Here is a 16,220-nt window from a genome sequence, read left to right on the forward strand (position 1 = left end):
GCCCCATGTCCCCTCTCTCTTTCTGACCCAGATCAGTGGACCACTCCCTGCCTGGATCCTCCGTTTCTACAGACTTTGGCAGCTGGCAGATGGTAACAGGGTGTGGCAGTATTCAGGAGCATGCAATCCTGAGCACAGACGCCGCTCTCCCTGGCAGCTTCCCGGATGAGATCCCTAACAGTTGCCTGTAAGTGTATTGAGCACAGAGGATGGCTCCCTGTGTGTAACAGTTGGCTGGCTAGGAAACTGGGACAAGCCCGAGAGCTGCATTAGCCTCAAGAATAATTAGGGCTCCAGAAGTCTCCCCTGCCTTAACGCTTGTCAGAAGTGCACTCTGAGCTAAGCCACGGCACACACACTACCTGGTTGCTGAGTGCTGGGTGACCCGTGCCCAGCCTTGAGGCAGGGGAAGGAATCCGGGCTCTTCACTGGAGCCATTGCACCAGTTGGGCACAAGTTCAGAGAGAGGCTGCAGTTCTGCCATATAACATTGAGGGGGGATGGGAGGAGTGAGTCAGGCCTGTTTCTTTCCCTGGATCCCACTTAGCCTCGCTGGGTCTGTCCACACAGCAAAGAACCCAGCTGACTCGGACTCGCAGGGCTGTTTCATTGCTATGTTGATTTCTGGGCTCCAGCCCACAGCAGTGAAACAGCCCCACAGCCCGAGTCGGCTGGCACAGGCCGGCCCTGGTTTTTTCTTTCCTGTGTAGATAGACCCTTTATCTCTACCATAGAATCATAGAACTGGAAGGGACCTCAAGAGGTCATCCAGTCCCGTCCCGTCCCCTGCACTCAAGGATTCCAGACCCTCCAAACTATTTGAGCTGCTGCTTTTTCCCCTTCCTTTCCTCCACCCTCAGCTTGTCTTACAGCCGTCCACTTGCTCATGCTGTATCGGAGCATGGGTCCATTCACCCCACAGTGCCAACTAAACACTGACATTTGCTTCATCGAACTGTTGTGAAGCAAACTCTCTGCTCCAGAAACAGAGAGTTACTTGTGAGGGAACTTCAAAGACATTAAATGCATTTTAATTGCAACTAAAAAAATGTAGGCCGGTGCCTCTACCCTCTGAACTGTCAATCTAGTGATTGCAAAGTGGTGGAGTCAGTCTGTGCGCTGCACTGTGAGCTAATCTTATTGCTCTAGTTTTGAAGACAACTGCACTGCTCTCTCCTAGCATCCTTTTAACGTACTGTGAGTGAGGGCTTCAGGAAGCCTCATAACATGAGGTGAGGTGGAGGGTCGGAGACCTGGAAAACACGTTGTTTTTAGACTGTCCGTGCGACCAGCCATATTTGATGAAATGTGACCATCTGTTGTCCTGCAGGCCAGAACCGCAGCAGCAGCTTCTGTACCTTCCTGCACTGCCACAAACCCTAAACTAACAGCCAGAAACCCTGGGAGGGATGCTGGGCACGGTCTCCGAAAGGCCTCTTCTAACCCAAGCTTCCGCCACACAAGGTGGTGACAAGTCCTCCTTTGCGAGAAGCCATCGGTGCAGCTCTGAGATGTGATTGACAGCCAGGAAGGGGGGGAGGAGAAATCTTGAAGGACATAGTGTCAGTGAGTGACCAGTCTAATCCATGTCTGTCCTTTGGTGACTGCTGCCGGTTTCTTACCCAATACGTAACGAGTCGTCCATTCCCCCCGGGGTCGGGCCGTGGGGTTGCAGATGAGGCTCACTCTGAAGTCCTAGGTGGGTCTGGCTTCAAGCCAGCGCAATCTCCTGGACGTGTTGCCTCTGGTTTGGGATTTCAGTGTGAAGTGTCACTACTTCCACAGCTATGACTTGTGGGTCCTGGCAAGGTCCTTCTGCTGCAGGGGACAGGTCTGCACCTGGAATCTGGAGCATGTGAAGTGCTCAGAGTGTAACTTCTGGGCTCAGTCAGACCGAGGGCAATGGACAAGGGAGATTGCGCATTTCCTCAGATTTGTATCATCGATTAACGACTGCTACCCCCAAAATATTCACAACTGAGACCGTGGCCCCGATGTCCACCTGCCTTGGGTTTCCATGGCTTTCAGACCTGTAACCTACTTAACCTCCACATGCTGGGGCTAGACCGGCCCTCGGGAGTGGTCTGCCTCTGGGTCAAGTGGGGTAATCCAGGGCACTTCTCCAAGCCTGCTCTGGGGTTCACGTCCGTACTTCTCTGCTGAGTAGCAGCCTTTGTTGGTAACCGTTGCAGCTGTCTCTTAGGTCAGGGTGCAAACCACTTTCCATTTTAATTCCCTTTGGCTATGCAGCTAATGGGCTGAGCTGTCCCAGGCTTGCTCTCTGCTGCCAGGACATTTTCCAAAGAGTCGTTACGCAGAATCGCTTGTGGGCCTCTACCACAAAGGCTCCAGTTTGAAGTTTTGGCCTGGACATAGTCTTGTCTCGTGCTGCATCCTCTTGCCCCCTTAACTGGGGTTTAAACATCCCGTGAAGCTTTAACACCTCCGCAGTATCCGAACCTACCGTCTATACGATGGCAGAACTGGGCGTCTGGCTGAAAGCCTGCCTCAGATCTTTGACTGCTCATCAGTGGGTGTACACATGACTTAGGCTGCAGTGCTAACAACCATTAGTTGACCTCTCTCTGTTGAAGGAAACCAGGCCACTTTTTTTTCCCTTCAAAAATAAACAGGGAATCTAAATATGAAGCACTACAGTAAAGTGGCGCAGGTAAGCAGCTGCCAGTTGGGAAGTAAATAGACGGCAAGTCCAGCTGCACAGCCAAAGATCTGCCCTGGTTTCTGTGCTGCATGAAACAGTCTGATTATCTGAACACTAGGAGATTTTTTTTATTTGTCGTATAAATGTGTCATTCTTTTTTTGAATTTGAACAAGTTGCCGTAATCTCCTGTGCCAGGGACTTCCACAGGCTAAAGTAGTTCCTCTGTGTCTGTTAAGTGTGTTGCCTCTCCAGCATGCCCTCCTGCTTGGCTTTCAGGACAGTAACTAGCCGCCTGGTCGGCTGCCTCGTATCACTTGGTGTTTTTAAGCCTCCCACCCGATCTCCCCTCTTGCTGCTGTTTCCGGACGAATGCTGTGGGCTGTGGGCGGTTAATGCTTCCATTCCCTAACTGTGCCAAGGGAGAGCCAGCCAGGCGCTAGTGAGATTCAAGGGAAGCCTCTAGGGGAAGGTTTGTGCTCTGCCCTTGGCATGGCCTTTGAGGAATGTCGTCTTCTCTCTGGGAACCACGCTCCGCTCTGCTCGGTGGTGGAGACACAGCAAGGACTGCTTCAATCTAAACCCTAGAACAGCTGCCTTTGAACTGTAATCACTCTCATCTGGAATATCATGTTATCATCTCTCTCCTCCCCTGTCCTGAAGCTGTACCTCGAGCAGCTGGAGAGGAGAGCAGGTCCCAGGGGAACCAGGCCCTGCTCTAGGAGAGTGACGCAGACACAGCGCAGGCTTGCAGTGGGACAGATGTGAAAAATCTCTTCACTCTAGTGCCTGTGGCTGGAACCCTTGGGGATTTCACCCCCTCACCCACCTCCAATAATCCAACCTAGCTTGTCCTGTGCTCCGAGCTGGTTGTACGAGGATGGGAGGTGAGAGGGGCAGAAGAAAGTGGGAAATACCCAAAGATCCCTACATGCTATCACTATAATCGTCAGTCCAGAAGGATCCCAATGCACCCAACTGCAACTCACTACAAAGGAAGTGAAGTGTAGTGGTATCCACTTAAACGGCATGTGGGACCCACTAAGGTTGGAATTTGGCCAGGATCCAGGGTAAAATCTGACCTGTGAACTCAGAAATGAAGTGTACCGTTTTCCACACAAACGGCTCCCACGGGCCTTGCAGACGTGGGCAGGCGAAGCAAAAAGCGAGGTATTGGCAAGGGACAATGGAGCTGCACCGAGGCACTGCCAAGCGGCAGGAGCTGCAGGCCCAGCTCTTGGCCTGTCAGCTGCAAAGCCAACTGCTGAGGCCAGTGTGGACGGAGGGAGACAGCTCGTGATGCTGTCTGCTGGGAGATCTGGGACTGTTGTAAAAACGAGGGATGTGACGGGGGGTGTTTGGGGGGGAGAGCAGAGAGAAGGGCGGGTTCTACTGCCTTCATGGGGGGAGAAAGCACCCACAGCACCTGGGCCATGGTGCTGCGAGTTGGGGCTTGGAACCCAGAGCCGAGGCTAGCATGGGACCAGGACACCAGCCAGGATCCCCTGCTCTAGCACCAGCTGCCAGGGACTGGTTAGTAACAGGTTCTACCTGGGAGAACCTTTCTGCTGCCAACGCCCTGGCTTGGAGCCATCTGGCGTTAGCTGGCGGGAGGTCGCAGCCAGACTCCGTGGGGGGCTGCCTTGCTGGGGAAGGGCTGAGGTGAACCCACTGTGGGGTACAGCTGGGGCTAGCTGCCTCCAGGGAAGGCTGCTGCTGACCCCTCCCCCTTCTGTCTTGCAGGCTGGTGCCAGTGGCAGGTCGAGAGTCCCGGCTGGAGGAGGTGCGCTCTGCTTTCCTAGCCACCTACAGCAGCACCATTGGCCTGAAGGCTGCGCCCTCCAGCCCCTCTGGAGCCCTTGGGGGCCTGCTGGAGCAGTTTGCACGGGGCGTTGGACTGAGAGGAAGCAGTAGCACCCTCTGAACAAGTTGCACATCTTGGACTGGCTCCTATGTGTGTCCAGCACCTGAAGGAACCTAAAAGCCATGCGAGTGCCAGAGCTGACCCTTGGCCCTGCCTGCCGCCTGCACCTGGGGCCTGGCCCAGAGCGGGCAGGGGCTCCTCGCCCTGCCAGGCGGAGACAGATCTTTTCAGTAAAGGCATCTGCCCCACTGCCTTTGCCCTGCCTCTTGTTTCAGGCCAGGGCAGCACTGGGGAAGGGGGAAAGGCCTTGGGTGCTTCCCTTTGCTTAGCATCCCCTGGGGTCTGAATGCCGGACTGGCAGATGCTCTGGGCCTGAGTCGGCTTGGGCCAGCGTGGCCACTAGGCTGATCTGCTGGCGCGGGGCATCAGGGCTGTGTGCCATGGGCAGGGCTGCAGATGGGGGGAGGGACAAGCAGCCCCTGGCACCATCTGGCTGGTGCTGCGGGGGTGGGGGGCTGAGCCGTGCAATGCCACTCTCGGACCTAGGGCCGGGCTGCAGGGCTGGAGTTCTGCTCCTACCCCCCCGCGGCCTGGGCCTGGGCGGGGGTCCTGGCCCTTTGCCCTCTCCCCATGGTGTGAGGGCAGCTCTGCCCTGCCTGGGGGCGGGGTTTCTGGCCCTTTGCCCCCTCCCCATGGTGTGAGGGCAGCTCTGCCCTGCCTGGGGGCGGGGGTCCTGGCCCTTTGCCCCCTCCCCATGGTGTGAGGGCAGCTCTGCCCTGCCTGGGGGCGGGGGTCCTGGCCCTTTGCCCCCTCCCCATGGTGTGAGGGCAGCTCTGCCCTGCCTGGGGGCGGGGTGGGGTCCCTGCGCGGCCCCTGGTGCTCAGGGCTCCGCTGGCCCCTCGACGGGCCGGGCCGGGCGGGGCGCGCCGCGGGCTCCCAGGGGCAGGGGCAGGGGCCGGTCCCGGCGCGGGCGGGGAGGGGGCCGCGGGCGGACGCGCTGCGCCGGCCGAGCGGAGCGGAGCGGACGCAGGCGGGGCGGAGGCGGAGGCAGGGCGCCCGCGGGAGGCTCCGGCTCGGCGCACGGACCTGCCCGGGGCCGCCGCTTCCCCGCCCATGGAGCCCGCCCCGCGCCTGCCTTAGCGCGGCGCGCCCGGAGCGCGGCAGCCGGCAGCGGGGATGGCGTCTCCGGGAGCCCTGGAGCCGGCGCCCGCCGGCGTCCCGGCCACCAAACTGGAGCTCTCCGTCTCCTGCAGGTGCGGGGCCGCGGGCAGCGCCGGGCGCGGGCGGGAGCCTCCGGCAGCCGGGGCCGAGCCACAACTTCCCTCCCCGGCGCGGCGCGGCGCGGGGCCGTCGGGGAAGGGGGCGCGGGGCGGGCAGCTAGAGCGAGACTGAGCGTGCAACGCCTGGCCATCGTGCATGTGTGAGTGTGCAACGCTTGGCCATCGTGCATGTGAGCGTGCAACGCCTGGCCATCGTGTGTGTGAGAGAGACAGCATGTGAGCGTGCAACGCCTGGCCATCGTGCATGTGTGTGTGTGTGTGTGTGAGAGAGAGACAGCATGTGAGCGTGCAACACCTGGGCATTGTACATGTATGAGAGAGAGACAACATGTGAGTGTGCAACGCCTGGCCGTGTGTGTGGGGAACAGCGTGTGAGTGTGTGTGGGGGACAGTGTGTGAGCGTGCAATGCCTGGCCATCGTGTGTGTGTGTGTGTGTGTGTGTGTGTGTGTGTGAGAGAGAAACAGCATGTGAGTGTGCAACACCTGGCCATTGTGTGTGTGTGTGTGTGAGAGAGAGAGAAACAGCGTGTGAGCGTGCAACGTCTGGCCATCGTGGGTGCGGTGGACAGCTTGTGAGCGTGCAACGCCTGGCCATCATGTATGTCTGGGACAACATGTGAGAGTGCAACACATGGCCGGTGTGTGGGGGGGACAGCGTGAAAGTGTGCAACGCATGGCCACCTTGTGTGGTGGGGACAGCATGTGAGTGTGCAACACATGGTGATTATGTGGGGGGGACTGTGTGAGTATGCAATGCATGGCCACTGTATGTGTGTGGAACAGTGTGTGAGCGTGCAACACATGGCCATCGTGTGTGTGGGACAGCGTGTGAGCATGCAACACATGTCCATTGTGTGTGCATGTTTGACAGCATGTGAGCATGTGACGCATGTCCATTGTGTGTGGGGGACAGAGTGTGAGCGTGTAATGCATGACCATCATGTGGGGGGCATCATGTGAGCATGTAACACATGTCCATCGTGTGTTTGTGTGCAACAGAATGATAGCATGCAATGCATGCCTACCATGTGTGTTTGACAGCATGTAAGCGTGCAGCTCATGCCCACTGTTTATGTGTGGGGCAGCCTATCAGCATGCAATGCATGTCCATCGTGTGTTCGTGTGCAATAGTATGTGAGCCTTCAATGAATTCCCCTTGTGTGTGTGTGTGCATGCGACTGTGAGCGTGCAATGCATGCCCACCATGTGTGTGCGTCGGACAACGTGTAAATGTGCAGTGCATTCCCATTTGTGTGCAACAGCATGTGAGCAACGTATGCCCATTGTGTGCGTGCATGGGACAGCATGCGAGTTTGCAATGCATGCCCAGCATGTGTGTGCATGCCACGGCCTGTGAGCATGTAACACATGCACAGCGTGTGTGCGCATATGACAGCATGTGAGCATGAAACGCATGCCCACCGTGCATGTGCATGCAACCATGTGAGTGTACAACACATGCCCATTGTGTGTGCATGTGCAATAGCACATGAGTGTGCAAAGGACGTCCATCATGTGTGCCTGTGTGACAGCATGTGAGCGTGAAAGGACATCCAGCATGTATGTGTGTGTGATGGCATGTGAGCATGTAATGCACAGCCAGCCTGTGCACAGAGCGTGAGTGTGCAATGCATGCATGTATGCCTGCTGTGTGTGCATGTGAGCATGCATGCATGTCTACCATGTGTGCGTAGAGGGGGTGTACATAAGCGTGTGTGCAGGGATAGTGTGTGTGACGCACGGGCAGCCTGCGCTCACAGCAAACTTGCTGTTCGGTGATTATTTCCTCTTAACCCCTAAATGTAAATGCAGTTTTCATGCTGTTTGCTGGTGTGAGCGACACCCACCAGCCCTCACCCCCGCTTACTGAGACTTCGTCGGCATGACCATGGTGCAAGGGCCGTGTAAGAGTCTGGTCCTGCTCGGGGAAGAGCATGGCCTGCCCGGGATAGAGCTGGCCCACGCCCAGTGTGCCCCCGTCTCCCCCCGCTCGCTCTCCCCCAGCTCTGTACGGCCTGGCTCTTAGCCTCAGGCCCCGGCAAAGACAACAGCTGAGGTTTTCCCAGTGGCTCCCTAGCTTGCAGCTTGGGAGTCCCACCCAGCTGGTCTGTGGCAGGGAGCCCCAGAGCCCCCGGGCGGGCTGCAGGTTCCTAGGCGCACACGGGGTGGTCCCAAAGGCAGCCAGATAGGCGTGTGGAAGACCTGGCCGTGCCGGAAGATTGCGCCCAGCAGTGCAGCCGGCAGCTCGCTGGGCACCAGCCAACGCTGGTGCAGCACGGCCCAAATGTCAGGCGGACGCGTCCGCGCAGGCTGGGGGCCCATTGACTGTTCTGCCCTGGGGCCCAGAATTGGGGCCTGGGCCCCGGAGCTGCTCTGCTGCCACCTGGGAACGAGACGGGGGAAGGTACGTGCGGAGGAGCGGGTGGGGTCCCTGGCTGCACATGGCTCCATGGCCAGCGTTTGCTCACGTTCTCACCACGTCTCCAGAGCGCCCCAGGTTCTGACCCCAGCCCAGGTTTTGGATGGGACAGAAGGCGCTTTCAGGGCTGTCCGAGGAGGCTGCAGGAGGGAGGGGACAGGGGGCAGAGCCATCGGGTGTCCTGGGGAACATGGCCACTCTGTGCAGCGGCCAGACACCTGAGCTCTGGTTCAGGTTCATCCCTGGTTTTCAGTTGGGTCTGACAGCACCGTGTGCTCACGAGGGTTTTGGTGAGGCAGGGCCAGGGTACGAGGGGGCTGTGAAGCGGCACCGTCTGCCCAGCTCCTCACCAGGGGAGCCTGAGGGGTTACTGGGCCCGTGTGTACCCGGATCCCAGCCCGACTGGTGCGAAGGGAAGCCCCAAAACAGCGAAATGAACTGAACGATTGCGACCCCTCGAGGCTCTGGCCTGCAGGGAGAAGCGCCCCTGCCAGCTGGGAAAGCATCCAGGGCTGTGACTGGCTCGGAGCAGATGGAGACCCGCACCCCCTTCCTGCAGGAGCAGGGACTAACTGTCTGATCTCGAAGGGCAGCGAGGAAGCTCTCACCCCAGGAGGCGGGGGGCATGGGCTGGAGCAGCAGGGATGGATCGCTCACATCGCCCTGTGCTTTGGGGGGGCGAGATGCAGAAATGGCATCCTCTCCCCAAGGAGGCGTGTCTGCCCTTTACCGCTGTTCTGAATTCAGCAGTTGTTGCCTTAGCCAGGGGAGCTCTCTGGATCAAGAGAGCTGAGCTCCGCACGTACCCAGAGCACGAGGCTCGGGCGCCCGAGCATCTCCGCTTTCCCCGGGCCTCACCAGATCACCTCCCTAAGGAAACGGACCTGCTGGGCCTGGCCCCTGCTTCCAAAGGCTTTGGGCCCTTTCCCCTCTGCATGGCCGTACGGGGGCTGGAACAGTTTGTGCAGAGGGGGGCTGAGAGCCAGTGAACCAAACTGCAACACCTGGATATGATGGAAACCACTTCAAGCCGGGGGTGCTGCAGCCCGCCTAGTTCTAGGCCATAGCTTGGAGCCTGCCCTCAAATGTCTGCTATTTCCCTGCCATGGGATGGGCACGTCAGACCTATAGGGATTGAGGGTGGGGAGCGGGAGGGAGGCCAGGTAACAATTCTTGGAGCGGTCACTCCTGGGTCTCCTGTGCAAGTGCGACCTGAGCTCATCTGCTTGGTCCCTCTTCGCCCCTTGCCACCTGCCTCTGACAGACCCAGCTGCTCACAGCAAATCCAGGTGACTTATAGAGAACTCCCCTTTCCCTCACCTGCCCGTCCGTCCCTCCTCAGACTGAGCCGGGACTTGCCCGGGGGGGTGGGGGTGGGGGGACGACTCTGTTGCAAACAGATATGAAGGAACAGTGAGAATTTTGGAAGTGTTGCAGGGAAGGGCCTGGGCATGTCCGTGCCAGGATGGGACAGGGACCCTTGGTGTTTTACAGCCCCCAGGCCTAGCGCGGCTGGCAGCTGGTCTGAGGGGCTCTAGTGAGCTGGGACCCAGGCCCGAAGGGTCCCTTCTCCAGCTGAACTATCTTCCCTTGTGTGGCTCTGCCCAGCAGAGTGTTAAACACCTGTGGGTCCTGCTCCGCTGGCCGGGGCCGTGTCCCCAGCGCAGGTGGGGAAGAGTGGAGGGACCCCTCTGTTCTGGCTGAGTTCCTGAGCAGTCCCAGCTGGCTGGGGGGCTCAGGCCCCCTGGGACCCTGGCCCGGAGCCAGGCCGGGCAGAACCCTGCTCTGAATGTGCCACTAGCCTCGGGCTGGGGTCTCCCATCCCTGGTGAGAGCGGGTGTCATGGGGCACCGGAAAGAGCTGGGTGGATTTAATAGCAGCCTTTGGTGCTTTTCAGTGTCAAACTCTGCGCAGTCAGGAATGATCAAAGTGCTGCGGCTGTTGCTATTTCGGTGGCGGGGGGGGGCAGCCCCTGGCACCCGCTCGCTCAGTCAGGCTATTCAGACCTTGCTAAGTGTCTCTTTTCTTCTCACTTTGCCCCCCCCCCCGCCCCAGCCCATCACTCAGCCACCACCGAGTGCGCTAGTAAATGGGTTGCCTGTCATGTTCAATCACCGTCCGGGCCAGAGACGCTGCTTCTTCCTCCCCCCCGTTCAGCTCGCCGACCCTACCTCCCCCCCGTGCACGCTCTGCAGTGCCCTGCCAGGGCAGCCCCCTCCCTGCACTGCTCTGCTGGTCTCCAAGCACCTGCTTCCCAGCACCAGCTCTCGGCCCTGTGGATCGGCCCCTGGCTCACATCCCTCGCAAGCCCCATGAGAAACAGGGCCCTGAGTCTGGGCCGTGATGGTGCCCCCAGCTGGTAACTGACAACAGAAACCAGGAGTGCTGGGCCCTGTCGCTCAGCTGGGCCTGGTGCTCGTCCCTGTAGCCCTGTGATCCCCCCTTTCCTCCTCTTACACTCACTGATTGTGTGTTGGGAGCTCTTCAGGGCAGGGACCTTCGCTGTGCGTGAGCAGCGCCCAGCAACGGGGCTCAGACCCAGACCTGCGGGCGCAAGGCCTCTCTCTGCTCTGCGCCCTCTGCCTTGGGGGCTCCCGGGTGTAGGGGGACCACACGTCTAGTTTTGGCCGGGACAGTCCCTTTTTTAAGCCCTGTCCCGGCTGTCCCAACTTTTTTGGCAAAAGTGGGAACTTGTCCCATTGGTTCTTGCCGACTAGATCAAAGAGCAAATGGGACAAATGTCCAGTTTTGTCAAAAATGTGGGGTGCCGAGCAGAAACCCCAGCCCAGTCAGGGGGCAGGCAGGGCTCGAGCGAGCAGCAACCCCAGCCTTGCGTGAGGAGGAGGGCTTGGGCAAGTGGGGACGGCCAGCCCTGTGGGGTGGAGGGGGTCTCAGGCCAGCCCTGTGGGGCGGAGGGGGTCCAGGCCAGCCCTGTGGGGCAGAGGGGGTCCAGGCCAGCCCGCGCAGTGTCCTGTTTCCCCTTTGGGAGTGTTGCTGGCACAGCGCACATGGGGGCTGTTTCCGCTCAGCTGGTTGGGCCTGTTAACTGGGTAGGGTCCCCAGCCCCCAGCCAGAGTTGGCACGGCCGCAGGACTCCTGGCCTGGCCGGAGAGTGCATCCCACAGCAGCAGCTCAGAGCCAGGCCGGAGGAGCTGCGTGCTGCCAGCAGGGTCTTCGCAACAGGCCCTTTGCTACCGGGCAATGAGATCAAACCGCTCCAGCCCCACATTCACCAGCACCTGCCCCCCGCACACAGGTGGGTTCCTAGGCTCCTCCCATCCCTGTGGTCTCTGGCCTCGGGGCTGCAGCCCAGGGGCTGGCACCCGCCCGCAGTGACGCTCTGATGCCTTATCTTTATGTTGAAGGCATAAGAAAGGAGCTCAAAGGGACTTGTTCTTTGGCTGCGGCAGGTAACGCGGGTCCCTTGCGGCTGTGCAGTTGCCTGGCCTGTGCTGGCTGGGAAAGAATGAAACCCCGGGGCTGGGGAAGCCTGGAGCTCCGCCCCCACAGCGCCTCCTGCTGGGAGCTCCGCCCCCCAGCCAGCGCCTGCCCTGCCCTCACAGCGCCTCCTGCTGGGAGCTCTGCCCCCCAGAGCCAGCCCCTGCCCTGCCCTCACAGCGCCTCCTGCTGGGAGCTCTGCCCCCCAGAGCCAGCCCCTGCCCTGCCCTCACAGCGCCTCCTGCTGGGAGCTCAGCCCCCCAGAGCCAGCCCCTGCCCTGCCCCCACAGCGCCCCCTGCTGGGAGCTCCGCCCCCCAGAGCCAGCCCCTGCCCTGCCCTCACAGCGCCTCCTGCTGGGAGCTCCGCCCCCCAGCCAGTGCCCTGCCCTGCCCCCACAGCGCCTCCTGCTGGGAGCTCTGCCCCCCAGAGCCAGCCCCTGCCCTGCCCCCACAGCGCCTCCTGCTGGGAGCTCTGCCCCCCAGCCAGTGCCCTGCCCTGCCCCCACAGCGCCTCCTGCTGGGAGCTCTGCCCCCCAGAGCCAGCCCCTGCCCTGCCCCCACAGCGCCCCCTGCTGGGAGCTCCGCCCCCCAGCCAGTGCCCTGCCCTGCCCCCACAGCGCCTCCTGCTGGGAGCTCTGCCCCCCAGCCAGTGCCCTGCCCTGCCCCCACAGTGCCTCCTGCTGGGAGCTCTGCCCCCCAGAGCCAGCCCCTGCCCTGCCCCCACAGCGCCCCCTGCTGGGAGCTCCACCCCCCAGCCAGCGCCCTGCCCTGCCCCCCCAGCCAGCCCCCTGCTGGGAGCCCCCCCAGAGCCAGCGCCCTGCCCCACCCCCACAGCGCCCCCTGCTGGGATTGCCCCATGCCCACAGCCATCTTGGTTTCTTGCCCTGGTTTATAAAGTGGGGGTTATTCTGTTTGTTTAAAGTGCTGCCTGTGATGGCGACTGACGGGGAGCCGAGGGCTGGGCTCCCGGCGCCTGTGCAAAGGGGAACAGCCGCGTTCCCGCCACGCACTGCACCGGGCGGATGTTTCACCCCGAGGCCCCGAAGGGAGAGACAGGCCCCCGGGGCTGGTACAGGAGCCTGGACAACCAGGGCTGGGGCTGCAGGGTCAGGGCACCCCCAGCTAGTAACTGTCGCCCGGCTGAGTCCCCTCTGCCCCCCCCGCGCCACCCTGGGGTGCTCCAGCCCCTCGCCCAGCTGGACTCCCCGGTGGATCTGCCCAGGAGGTCGGGGCTGCAGGGACCAGCTGTTAACAGAAGTATTCATTGTAGAGACTGTTTGTGCCGCTGCCATGGCAACAGGGCCAGGCAGGCCCCCCTGAGCTTTGGGGGAGGGGTGGGGCCCCCACCACACACAGACACTGGCCTCCTCTCCCAGCCCCCAACACCCTCCGCCCGGCTCAGGGACCCCGGGCCTGAGCTCCTGGGTGCAGCGTCCACTGACGTGTCCGGTTCTGGCTGAAGGGTTTAATGTGGACGGACTCCAGCGGCTCCGGGGGGGAGGCCTGGGCTGGGGCCCAATGCTCGGGGGCTGCAAGTTCTGCAGTCGTTCGGGCTCCCACTGGAGCCAGGTTCGTAGACCCCAGTTCCCCCACTTCTCCCCTTGCTGGATGAGTTTCCAGCCTGGCTCACGTCCGTCTGTCTGTCTCCCCAGGAACTTGCTGGACATGGACACCTTCTCCAAGTCTGACCCTGGTACGTGTGGGGAGTGGAGCTGGCTGGGGACCGGCCTCAGGGCGAAGCCCCTGGCAGAGCAGGGGGCAGCGAGGCCTGGGCAGTGGGAGGGGCCCGTGAGTGCATCGGGCTGCACAGCCTGGGCAGAGACAAACCTCCGGAGCAGGGAGCTGCACAGGCCGGCTTGGCCCCGGCAGCTGAGACGAGCACTAGAGCCTCGTGGCAGAAGCAGCTTTTGAGAAGGAGACGGGCTGGTGTGCACAGTGTGTGCGTGCAATGCCGGGGGATGGGTGCGTGTGCATGCAGTGTGCTGCATGTCTGGGGTGGGGGCGTGCACAGTGTGTGAAGGGGTACATGGGGGCGTTCATGAAGCATGTATGCTTGGTGTGCACAACGGTTGTGCACAGTGTGTGAAGGGGTACATGGGGAGAGTGCAGTGTTGGGATGATGAGCAAGGTGAATGTGTATATGCAATGTGGTGCACAAGGTTTGCCTGTGTGTACGCGTGCAGTGTGATGTGCAAGGTATGTGCGTGCAGTGGGTTGGTGTCCACGAGGTGTCCATGTGCAAAGTATGTCCATGTGGGGTAGAGGAGTGCACATGCAGTGTGTGCACAAAGGGGTGGGGTGTTTAGTGTATATTTGCGAGGTGTATATGTGCAGTGAGGTGTGTGTGTAGTCACTGTGATGCGCAAAGCATGCGTGCACAGTGGGGGACTGCATAAGGTGTGCGTGCACAGGGTGCACCTGCATGAGGTGGGGAGAGTGTGTGTACAGTGTGTGTGAGAGACATGCAGTGGGATGGGGTGGAGGGGTGCAGTGTGTGAGATGCAGTGGGTTGGGTGTGGGGGTGCAGTGTGAGATGCAGTAGGATGGGGTGTGGGGGGCTGCAGTGTGTGAGATGCAGTGGGATGGGTGTGGGAGGTGCAGTGTGTGAGATGCAGTGAGATGGGGTGTGGGGGGCTGCAGTGTGTGAGATGCAGTGAGATGGGGTGTGGGGGGTTGCAGTGTGTGAGATGCAGTGGGATGGGTGTGGGAGGTGCAGTGTGTGAGATGCAGTGAGATGGGGTGTGGGGGGCTGCAGTGTGTGAGATGCAGTGAGATGGGGTGTGGGGGGTTGCAGTGTGTGAGATGCAGTGAGATAGGGTGTGGGGGGCTGCACTGTGTGAGATGCAGTGAGATGGGGTGTGGGGGTTGCAGTGTGTGAGATGCAGTGAGATGGGGTGTGGGGGTTGCAGTGTGTGAGATGCAGTGAGATGGGGTGTGGGGGGCTGCAGTGTGTGAGATGCAGTAGGATGGGGTGTGGGGGGCTGCAGTGTGTGAGATGCAGTGAGATGGGGTGTGGGGGTTGCAGTGTGTTAGATGCAGTGAGATGGGGTGTGGGGGTTGCAGTGTGTGAGATGCAGTGGGATGCGGTGGCTTCTGATGCAGAGGCAGTCATTAACCCCATGCTCTCCTCTCTGCAGTAGTGGTTCTGTTTGTCCAGGGGAGTGGCAGCAAGGAATGGAGGGAGGTGAGTGCCCAGCGTCAGAGCAGTGGGGCCCGTCCCAGTGCCCGGAGCCGGCGCCCTGCCGGCTGCCCACACCCTGCCCCCACTGCAGCAGGGGTCGATGTTTGTCCTGCTCTGGCACGGGCTCCTTACGGGGTGCTCAGGGGACTCGCTTGCCACCCCAGCTCCAGCTGCCAATGCGCCCGTGTAGCCCTGTGCCCCCCACCCCCCAACAAGCCAGTGGGCTCATCTGCCACGGCTGAGTCTTTGTCAAGGAGAGCACAAAGCTGAGCAGTCCAGGGCGAGACTTAGCCACCTGACACTGTCTCCTCCCGCTCCCCTGGAGCCCGGCCCGTGCCCAGCAGCTCCCAGAGCCCGGCCCCGTGCCCAGCAGCTCCCAGAGCCTGGCTCTGCACTCCCAGCAGCTCCCAGAGCCCAGCCCCGTGCCCAACAGCTCCCAGAGCCCGGCCCCGTGCCCAGCAGCTCCCAGAGCCCGGCCCCGTGCCCGGCGGCTCCCAGAGCCCGTGCCCGGCGGCTCCCAGAGCCCGGCCCCGTTCCCGGCGGCTCCCAGAGCCCGGCCCCGTGCCCGGCGGCTCCCAGAGCCCGGCCCCGTTCCCGGCGGCTCCCAGAGCCGGGCCCCGTGCCCGGCAGCTCCCAGAGCCCGGCCCCGTGCCCGGCAGCTCCCAGAGCCCGGCCCCGTTCCCGGCAGCTCCCAGAGCCCGGCCCCGTTCCCGGTGGCTCCCAGAGCCCGGCCCCGTTCCCGGCGGCTCCCAGAGCCCGGCCCCGTTCCCGGCGGCTCCCAGAGCCCGGCCCCGTTCCCGGCGGCTCCCAGAGCCCATTCCCAGCGGCTCCCAGAGCCCGGCCCCGTTCCCAGCGGCTCCCAGAGCCCGGCCCCGTGCCCAGCAGCTCCCAGAGCCTGTTCCCGGCGGCTCCCAGAGCCCGGCCTCGTTCCCGGCGGCTCCCAGAGCCCAGCCCCGTTCCCAGCGGCTCCCAGTGCCCGGCCCCGTGCCCGGCGGCTCCCAGAGCCCGGCCCCGTGCCCAGCAGCTCCCAGAGCCCGGCCCCGTGCCCAACAGCTCCCAGAGCCCGGCCCTGTGCCCAGCAGCTCCCAGAGCCCGGCCCCGTGCCCGGCGGCTCCCAGAGCCCGGCCCCGTGCCCGGCGGCTCCCAGAGCCCGGCCCCGTGCCCGGCGGCTCCCAGAGCCCGGCCCCGTTCCCAGCAGCTCCCAGAGCCGGGCCCCGTGCCCAGCAGCTCCCAGAGCCTGGCCCCGTGCCCAGCAGCTCCCAGAGCTCGGCCCCGTGCCCGGCAGCTCCCAGAGCCCGGCCCCGTTCCCGGCGGCTCCCAGAGCCCATTCCCAGCGGCTCCCAGAGCCCGGCCCCGTTCCCAGCGGCTCCCAGAGCC

At 62.1% G+C, this 16,220-nt stretch overlaps 2 protein-coding genes across 3 annotated transcripts in view; both read left to right on the forward strand.

The window, feature by feature from the left end:
• Positions 1 to 4,772, forward strand: part of MTMR14 (myotubularin related protein 14) — a 62,460-nt gene extending 57,688 nt beyond the window's left edge. The window contains exons 18-19 of one of the 2 annotated variants that reach the window (XM_054034151.1): positions 32 to 187; positions 4,404 to 4,772. In XM_054034151.1, coding sequence (XP_053890126.1) covers positions 32 to 187; positions 4,404 to 4,584 — 337 coding nt within the window. In that variant the 3' untranslated portion in view covers positions 4,585 to 4,772. The remainder of the gene's footprint in view (positions 1 to 31; positions 188 to 4,403) is intronic. The other variant, XM_054034152.1, reaches the window with a different exon arrangement.
• An 844-nt stretch (positions 4,773 to 5,616) lies between these two features.
• The window catches only part of CPNE9 (copine family member 9), a 42,373-nt gene continuing 31,769 nt past the window's right edge, over positions 5,617 to 16,220 (forward strand). Inside the window, exons 1-3 of the mRNA XM_054034153.1 lie at positions 5,617 to 5,777; positions 13,315 to 13,355; positions 14,800 to 14,846. Coding sequence (XP_053890128.1) covers positions 5,701 to 5,777; positions 13,315 to 13,355; positions 14,800 to 14,846 — 165 coding nt within the window. The 5' untranslated portion in view covers positions 5,617 to 5,700. The remainder of the gene's footprint in view (positions 5,778 to 13,314; positions 13,356 to 14,799; positions 14,847 to 16,220) is intronic.

Source organism: Malaclemys terrapin, chromosome 7 (assembly GCF_027887155.1).
Source record: "Malaclemys terrapin pileata isolate rMalTer1 chromosome 7, rMalTer1.hap1, whole genome shotgun sequence".
Taxonomy (NCBI): Eukaryota; Metazoa; Chordata; order Testudines; family Emydidae; genus Malaclemys; species Malaclemys terrapin.